The 9,283-nt window shown below is 36.9% G+C and overlaps 2 protein-coding genes across 3 annotated transcripts in view; both read right to left on the bottom strand.

Annotated features, from left to right (window-relative positions):
• The window catches only part of LOC105168469 (major facilitator superfamily domain-containing protein 12-like), a 6,796-nt gene extending 956 nt beyond the window's left edge, over positions 1-5,840 (bottom strand). Inside the window, exons 1-11 of the mRNA XM_011088568.2 lie at positions 5,649-5,840; positions 3,066-3,264; positions 2,619-2,688; positions 1,625-1,821; positions 1,314-1,389; positions 1,115-1,198; positions 963-1,042; positions 730-856; positions 558-617; positions 407-457; positions 127-285 (exon numbers count right to left, since the gene is read on the bottom strand). Coding sequence (XP_011086870.1) covers positions 127-285; positions 407-457; positions 558-617; positions 730-856; positions 963-1,042; positions 1,115-1,198; positions 1,314-1,389; positions 1,625-1,821; positions 2,619-2,688; positions 3,066-3,223 — 1,062 coding nt within the window. The 5' untranslated portion in view covers positions 3,224-3,264; positions 5,649-5,840. The remainder of the gene's footprint in view (positions 1-126; positions 286-406; positions 458-557; positions 618-729; positions 857-962; positions 1,043-1,114; positions 1,199-1,313; positions 1,390-1,624; positions 1,822-2,618; positions 2,689-3,065; positions 3,265-5,648) is intronic.
• Positions 7,971-9,283, bottom strand: part of LOC105168478 (GTP-binding protein BRASSINAZOLE INSENSITIVE PALE GREEN 2, chloroplastic) — a 3,967-nt gene continuing 2,654 nt past the window's right edge. Inside the window, exons 3-5 of one of the 2 annotated variants that reach the window (XM_011088589.2) lie at positions 8,908-9,075; positions 8,350-8,712; positions 7,971-8,267 (exon numbers count right to left, since the gene is read on the bottom strand). In XM_011088589.2, coding sequence (XP_011086891.1) covers positions 8,359-8,712; positions 8,908-9,075 — 522 coding nt within the window. In that variant the 3' untranslated portion in view covers positions 7,971-8,267; positions 8,350-8,358. Of the gene's footprint in view, positions 8,713-8,907; positions 9,076-9,283 lie in introns of both variants that reach the window. The other variant, XM_011088580.2, reaches the window with a different exon arrangement.

Genomic DNA, 9,283 nt, shown 5'->3' on the forward strand with positions numbered 1-9,283 from the left:
TTTACTGCCTACTATGTCATGATCAATAAACCCTTATTTTAGTTGCCTCAAGTGTACTGTGCACAGATCCCGTCTATCTGTAGCCAAACTTTTAGTGAAGTTATGCAACGGAAACGTTAATCTTACCATCATCAAGGCATTTGCAATTCCAATCGCTATGGATAAAATGTACATGAAAGCCTTCATGCTGCTTGGTAGAAAGAGGATAGCTGCACCAGAAATTATCCAAAGAAGGCCTCCGGCAGAGTAGAAAGCCTTCAAACGTTGGCCAGTCCAGGTGACCTCCTACGTAATGAGGGTAGCTTACGATGAATTTCAGGAAGTTAAAATCATATGGAGAAACACAAATCTACTAAGAGTAATAGAACAAGTAAGAACAACTCATGTAAACTGGCTTCAAGAGAACCTGTAGGAGGATTGATATGATGAAGCTGCAGATGTAGATGACTGCAGGAACCTAGATACACAAATATCAAACATGATTATCATAAAGGAGAAGTTTCATGTTTGCCAAACAATATAACATAGTTAGGTGCGAAGGAATTCGAATGCGGTACCAAAGCTTTCGAAGATTGGGTCATGTGCAGATCATTGATGACATAAAAAGCAAGAAACGCCTGAGCACCGGAGTGATAATAGTGAAAGAATAAAGATGTCAATACACTTCTTGATCCAAGAAATCCTTCTTTAAATAAATAAGCAAATTATCCAATGTAAATGCATGCTAACCTGTGAAACGTTTGTGACAAGTCTAGTTAGCACATAAACTAGTGCTACTTGGTAGTATAACAACTTGTTAAACCAGTAGGTCCAAGAAATTCTAGCATGACCTTTTTCATGAGCTTCCCTTTTCAATCTGGATAAGAGGGATTATAAAAGTGAAGTGTCTGAAATTGACGTTTCAAAGCCAAAAGCAATGAGTATGTGGTACAAATTTCGGAGTGATAATGTATGCGACCAACCTTGGCTCCTCAGTTCCAAGGTGAAATACACCCACGAAACAGCACCCAATGAAGATTGACGTATATGCTATCCAGCGATACTGAAAAACTTAAAGAGTTAAGTGAGAAAAAATCCCAAAGAAAATATTTAGAAGACCACAAATGTAATGTACCTGATTCTCGACATCAATAACTGACCCTGCCGTGTTAATGTTGAATACCACAAAAGCAACGGCATATAGACTAAGGTTGGCGACCTTCACGAGGATTGAATTTAAGGAGATGGGAAAGATGAGTAATCGAGAGGTAACAGGTTACGACACAAACACAACAGAAATCATATAATGGAGGAAGCAAAAGGGAAGTTTTAACCATTGTGAAGGCATTGCGACAGCTAGCCAACACTACTCGGCTTGTTGAATTTAGAGTGATGCAGTTCACCATTGACCTACAACACAAGCAGGCTGCACAATTACTAACTTCATCTAGGCATTGTAGAGGACTAGCCTATGTGAAAGTTTGACTCATTTCTCGTTAAAGTAATTGTCTTTTCCTTCTCTTGCCACAAGCTAACAATAATAAATCAAGATTCAACTTAACCATAATCTAGGTTTGACTCAATATTCTATCTCAGCCACAGGAAAAGCACAGTACTCATTCATATGATGAAAGATTTTTATTACATGTGCGAAACTTGAGTAGCAGCCCAGCCAACATTGAAAATTGCCGCAAAGAAGCTATAACCGATGGTTTGCATAGAAGATGAATTGGATCCAATAATTTTGCAAGGCAAGCAACCACCAAAGACGGAAGAAAATGAGATGGCGACCAAAAGAGATCCTGCTCCATGCCATATCTTGAAATGTCCGTATCTGTCTATCTACCATAACGAATAGAATAAGTCAGTTGATCTGGTGCCAAATAATTTCCTTCACTCGGTCAAAGAGAGATGGACATTAAGGCGATTATAAAAGCATATTTGTCCACCTAAAAGAAATTTGGAAAGTCTGACATGTGCCACTCGCAAAATCACAAGAGATTACACCATTTTCCAACATTGATGCGCATGTTCAGATGATATCATCATTTATCACTTATAAGGAGAAACAATTTGCACTGCTCTCTTGGAATTTGATACATAATATGGAGAAATTCTGAGATGAAAGTATGGTTTATCTCATGTTTTTTTTCCCTTTCTCAAAGAGAAAAGTGCAACTAAAACCATTATTAGTTTGTGCTGCCTTTATAATTTTACCTTATTAAATGTTCTATGTCCTATACTTGAAGCTGAGAGAAACCTTTCACATGTGACATTTAATGGTCTTATACCAACGTATGCAATAAAAAGCAACTAGCAAGAACCAAAGACCACACCCGGATAACTAACCTATTGATTTTGACTAGTTTTCTTGTAACTTTCCCTTTAAAACATTATAGACCAAATAATTAAAGTTAGCAACACTTCTCTCACAAACCAATGCTCTTTAGTAATGAAGAATTCAATCCTAACCCTGACTACTCTGCAAAAGTAATAAAAAGAAAACTTTCCCTTAAAATATTATATACCAAATAGTAACACTTCTCTCACATTTAATAATGCGGTTCAATTGTAATTTCTCCTAAAAAATTAACAAAGTATGACATATCAAAATAGTTATTTACTTTGTCCACACATACCAGTTCACCTGCAAATACGGTTGTGAATCCATCAGCAATTTGACCAGAAAGCATTACAATAGCAGCATCACTGAGAAAGAGAAAGCCAAGGAATGAAACTCAAACATGGAAAATACCAGTGACATACAACGAAAATAACGCAACTAATTACAAAATATCGAATTCTGTGACATCCTAAAATTTGAACCAGTGATTGAAGTCATCCTGGAAATTGTCTCATTCTGAAGCCAACATACCCTCCAAGCAATTGCCTCTAATAACGTGAGAAATTGTAACTACGACAAACTTCAACTTTGTAAACAACCAAAATATGGTATTTAATATTCAGATGATTTCTTCTCCGTTGCATGTGTTCCTTGTAACAAAGTCAAATAGAGAGAACATAATTCTTCTGGGTTGAAAATAAACTAAGCAATAAAGCAAAAATTAAGCCAATAAAGCACGAACCTTGGGGCCAGTCCAATATCTGTCAAAAAGACTAAGAGATAGGTGAACCAACAGGCAGATGTTATATCATTCAGCATGTGGCCCACCCCGTAATAGAAGACAGAGCACCTTCCAAGTGGCTTGGTGCATGATTCATCATTGCTGGTATCCCCAGCCATGCCGCTTCACAAGCAGCAAGATTTTCTGAACTGGTAAGATCCTGCAAGATAAGTCTCATCTCTTCATCATAAAAGGCAGACACTTTCTAATGTCTTAGAGTACGATATTTTAGTTCAAGAAATTCAAATACATAAAAGGATGCTGTATGCGTCTGGTGAGATTTTCTTTGGTTAGTAAAGATTGTCCTTCGCGGTCGGACTTTAGTGATGCAGAGTAGCAGTGACAGTTGTTGCAATTGGATCCACTTTGTAACTTTTGCATTCAATATTTTCTCTTGAGAATAAGCAAACATTTTCCTTCTAACAAGATGTTAATCCAACCACAACTAAAAGCTTGTTACTTATACATTTTTTGAGGAATAAAAGCAAATCCAAGGATCGAAAACACTAATGCCAGGCAGCTATTGATGTGGACAGGATTGGTATGTGCATATACATGAAGGAGGAAGCTTAATGTCTTAAGTCAAAGCATTTCTTGATTCTGTGTGGTCTCTTGCTGCTACCCTTAGTCTACTGTAAACTTTTGTGACTTCAGGTAAAGCAAATTCTGAATCTTCGCAAGTTGATTTCCTGAGTATGAACCGTTTAGGATCACCAACCAAACATTTCCATCCCCAATTACTTAAACCATTGGTTATCAATAATAAGAGGGAGGAACATGACAAAAAAGCTCAAAATTTTCGTCTTCAGTGCATTCTTCAAAAGATTGGCAAAGTTTTTGGTTCTTCATGAACCATAATTCTGTAAAGGCTTTTGTAAGAAATAGCTATCTGCAGATCTGGGAGAAAAAGAAGCTTATATGATCTGGAAACAATTCATCATATGAGAAGATAGAAAGAAGTAAGTTATCTAGAATCTCATATGAGAAGATATCCGCACAAACATTTTCAAGAATCATTTTGTTTGCTATGTCGTCACTGAGAAAGGCAGACACCAATATCCTCTTACTTCCCTCCTGCTTGTTATCTTTTACAGAAAATCATCAGTACTCATGGACTTTTATACTTCAATCCAGTCTATGTCATGGAGACAATTTTGTTTGCCCCCTATAAGTCAAATAGGTAAATATCATTCAACTATTGGGGAATGACACTTGTTTTAGATTTATTATGATAACATATAGGGAAGAAGATATTAAGTTTCATCTCCCTCCACAGTATCAAACAACATATGTAATTAACAAGAAAGTCAGCAATACATAACAACCTTCACCGAAAGTAGGAGCTAACCAGAATTTCTGAGGACGTCTACTAAGAGCTTATGGAGATTGTCTTTCAGGGTTCAAATTTTTAACTGTATATATTTGTAGAAGCATTTATGCCAAAAGGATTAATTAGCCAAGGAATGTTTCTACTTACTGGTGTGAATAGTTATGTACTTTAATATGAATTTTAGACATAATACGTGGAACAACTTTTATTAACTAATATTTAATTTTCAAAAACTTTACTTTAGAAAAACCATGATATATGAATCTTCTGTTTTAGAAACTGTATCTGTTAGTTTATGAGTGGATTAATAGCTGATTATATAATCATATATTAAGCAATTTTCCTTTTCCTAATTGATTAGAGAGTCCAAGTCTTGTGGTTAAAACAAAAGATAAACTCAAAAACTCTGCAAAAGTAACTCATCAAAGGTCCACTCCTAGTATATTCCATATTCATTGATACTGCAGGTCAATTAAGTGAAACAAACAAATCAAAATGGACCATGGCTCCCTCTTGGGCTCCATCAGTGGTCCCTCCTAATACGGAAATAGGTTGAGAACTTGCTCCTTCCCCTCAATCTCCTCTTTCAGTCCTACTGGTGGAACCAAGTGGACCCTTGTGGTGGACGGAAAGCAGAAAGAATCTCACACAAAGGGACTTATTTGAGAGTTTTTATGGTGGGCCAGTATGTTCTGCCTAAGTGAAAACTCCTTGAAAAAGTTAAAACCACTGTTTTCTTGAGCTAGATAGATTGATACCATGCTTATCCCCCAAGCAAACCAAACCAAACCACCTTTAAGTAGCCTCCATTTTCACAAGCTAGAAATCTCAGAATGCTAAATTCTTGAGCTGGATAGATTGATGCCATGCTTATCGCGTATACTAGACAGACAGACTGAACAAGAAATCATCTCTTGGTCTTAAAAGAGATGCACACGGCTACATATTCCATATTCATACAATTCAAACACAGAGAATCTGCTAAGCCCTTAACTCCATTTTTATCCATATTGACAAAATCACATGTCCTACTTATAATCATTAAACCTTCAAGAAAGTTAAAAAAAAAAAAAAAGAAGCATGCAGTTTCATTCAGAAAAGCCCCATTAACCATCCATCACAAAAACAGAAGAAGAGAGCAAAAAGAGAACTTTACACAAAACTATACATTAATCTCACTAAATGTTTACACAAAAAAGATAGTAAATTTATACCTCTTGGTGTGATTTAAGTAGAGCCCATCAAGTTTCCCTGTGCATGAATTATATTCTCAAACTGGACAGAAAGGGCAGAAGCTTTGAGAGGGTTGTAGGGCAAAGATAAGTTCTTGCATTCACTTCTTCTCTTTCTTCTTGAATGTATATACTATACTGCCTCTTGAATGAATGAATGAATGTTGGAACGAGGCTAAAGCGCCACCTATACGTTGGAAACTCAAACAAATGGCAGCTGGTGAAAGTACCATATCAGCCTTACTTCAACCTTTTCTTTTTTAAATTTTAAATAATTGAAAAAAAAAACATTATTGCTTTTCTTGTTTTCTATTTATTTAAATTATTTAGGGAAAACATCACTGTTATTAATATTTTCATATCATTCGTGTTAGATAAAAAAACTCTCAATGTTGAGCCCAAATAAATAATTCTTATCTCAATTATTACAGAGAATTGTGGCTTACGAAAATCCTTAATATTACAAATCAATATTTCAGCAACAAATACTAACAAATCAGAAAGGAGGTAAATGGCTCAAGGGGCCAGGTTCGAAGAAGGGTAGCCCACAGCTACTAAGGCCGACAACCACTAACACTTGGTTGCTTTTACACCAAAAAACACGCCACTAAGGCTCAGTCACTCAAAGAGCCACCAAGGCTCAGTCACATAGAGCCAACTCATGACTACTTAGGACTTTTCACTAAAGAACTATATTCACAGAAAATTTTTAATCGGAGCAATAGAAGAAGAAAATTCTTTGTTTTGTTCTCATACTCAGAAAGCCACCAAAAGTGATTTATATAAAGAGAGGACATTGATATCAGATAGAGAGGAAAACGATGGTAGAGAAACCCAGAAAAGAAGGAGGGTGAGATGAAGAGACGAGAAAGTGAGAAATAGGATTACAATTTCTGCAGAAGGGGTGAAGATTAAAAATAAATAAAAAACAAGAGAGTCAAGTGGATCGGGTGGAGAGAGTGGGCTTAGCCAACACATGAATGGGCTAGGGCAGTGGAATGGCTAAGCCATCCATGTGTGTGGATTTGGGTGGTGCGGGCTGAGCCTTTTCAGTTTTGGTCATGAGCCACAAATTTTCAACAATATATGCACCGTATCAATTAAAGAAACAATATTTTTGCTCATAACAATTAATCTTCTTTACTTATTGTGAAATTTCTTTTTGCAAAATAAAAAAAAACGCAAGTATCATGTAATTGATTTATTAATAATTACGGTAAAATAATATCTTCGGGACAAGACCCCTTTTTCACATAATATTTAATAAAAAAGAAAAGAAAAGAAAGATAGTGGTGAATGTGGACTATGTTAGGGTAATGTTCACTCAATAAATTTCTTCCAATATTGATTCAATGATAATAGTGTGTATATGTCAGAAGGGTGATGAGATTGATAAATTTAAGGCAGGGCATGGAGGAAAAAGCAGGTGCAGTCCCAACCTTTGATTGCGTGCTTGCTTTGTTTGCTTTTGCTACTACACAAAACAACGTGCATTGGGATTGTTAACATTACGTCATCTCGTGCTCATGCTCATGCACTTCAAAATATAATTTATCTACGTAAAAACAAATATATATATATATATTATATATATATTATAAAAAATAGAAAACAAAATTCGGAGGGTAAAGATGTCATTTGGCATTAGATAGGAAAAATGTTTGAAGTTGAGTTGAGAAGTGATCCCATTCCCATGCCTCACCACATTGTGAGCTCAGCAATCAAAGTCAAGGTTGCTGCCCTGCAATGCCCAATCCAGGAAAGGATAAGGAGATAGAACCTCAGATCCTCAACTTCGGCTAAGTGGCCCATCATAATTCATTCATATCCCTTTCCACAACTGCGCGTCAGTAATCAAAATTTTCAATCAAGAATATCTTCAGATTTACATGTGCGGCGTATGTTAGTTAAAATTTTTGTCAGTATGTTCTCAGCCAATGCGTCAATTTTAAGACAATTCCTTGCACCAAACCTAAGAACATTTTGATCCATGGGACTCTACAATCCAACGCAATACGGGGCTTGCTTGTATTGTTCCGGTCTGGACTATTTCAAAGTAAACAAGCTACTATCTCGTATTGGTCCGGATATGTCAACGAGACCGTTTAGTTGATACTATTGACTATTTCAAAATAAACAAGCTACTATCTCAAATTGATCCCGATATGCAAACGAGGCCTAGGCCTTTTAGTTGATACTATCCAACATACGATGATAATATACACGCCGCTGTGTATGTGTATCTGTCCATTTACTCTGTGAAGAATCATTACACGTTAAAAGAACAAAACATCGCACGTTATCTAGAGACCTTAACAAATCCATGCGTTCTATTGTAAATTTAGGATGCTTTACAGGTGCCATAATATAAATAGTTTGAAGAGTGTTCTTCAACTCTAATTCACACAAAAAAAAACTATTCTGATAGAAACTTCTTTTAAGCTACTGTTGGCGCAGGAGAATTCTTGGAACCACGCAAGTCTTTCAACCTTGTGTTTACGATCTTTTCATATTTTCTGAAACGTTCACAATCTGTCAAATGATTTGGCAACTCATTCTGGCCAAAGTTGTGAAAAAAAAGTGCTGATTGTGCTGTTGGAGCTGCAGATTTCTGCAGCAGGTCAGAAGTGAAAACTCATCATGTACTCGAAGAAAGTAGTATTCTCAGTCTTGTTGTACTTACGCCGCCTTGTCAAGTGGCTACTTCAGAAAGCACGTCCGTACTTTCGTCTCCACCCTTTCTCCTTGTTTGTGCTTCAAGCTTACTCTGATTCCCAATAGCATCAGATATAGCCTTTGGCAGCCAAAATCCGGGCCGCTCGAGAAATGGTGCCCGATCGAGCACTAGAGGTTCCCGCAGAGTGATCTGGACGCCATCATACGTCCACAAGGTTAAGTTTGCTTCGCCTTTCAAACCTAGAGAGAACCAACCCAAGCCCGCCACCGCAACATCAATACTGTTCACGTCCCAGCTTGTTCCAGATGCTTTGACATCTCTTTTCACCCATTCGCCCAATTCAGAAACTCGGCCTGTACCAACAGGTGGCTGAAACAAGAAAAAACAAAGAAATGTATCATAAAACATCTAGCAGATCACGAGTTTGTCCACTTGAGATTGAAGGTCGGAGTCAGGTTTAGCAAACAAACATGCCCTACAAATCATGAGTTTATGCAGAAATAAAATAAAATAGAACAGAAAGGGCTTATTGATATTTTAACTTCAGTGTCTTAGAGGCGTTACCTGCAATCTAATTCCAGCATGTTTGCTCTTTATTTCATCAGCATTTTCTATCTTTCCCAGATGAAGGGAAACACTTGCCGATGCCCAAACTGTGACGTATATAGTCTCCACAGAGGCCTGATCAAGATCCAGTCGAACTAAGCTACCAACATGTATAGCTTGACCAGCCTGCATGTGGTTAAAGTTCAGTATTAGATCCAGTTTCACAAGCAAGCTTTGTCGTGCATAGGATCCACAATGATTTTAAGCTAAAGAAGCCATTAAAATGAGGGAATAAAGAGAATAAATGATCATGCGTCAGCTACACATTTAACCACCGGAAGGTATTTTGACATGAAGCACCATACCACAGAAACTAAACATATTCAAGGGAAAG

Source organism: Sesamum indicum, linkage group LG1 (assembly GCF_000512975.1).
Source record: "Sesamum indicum cultivar Zhongzhi No. 13 linkage group LG1, S_indicum_v1.0, whole genome shotgun sequence".
Classification (NCBI taxonomy): Eukaryota; Viridiplantae; Streptophyta; class Magnoliopsida; order Lamiales; family Pedaliaceae; genus Sesamum; species Sesamum indicum.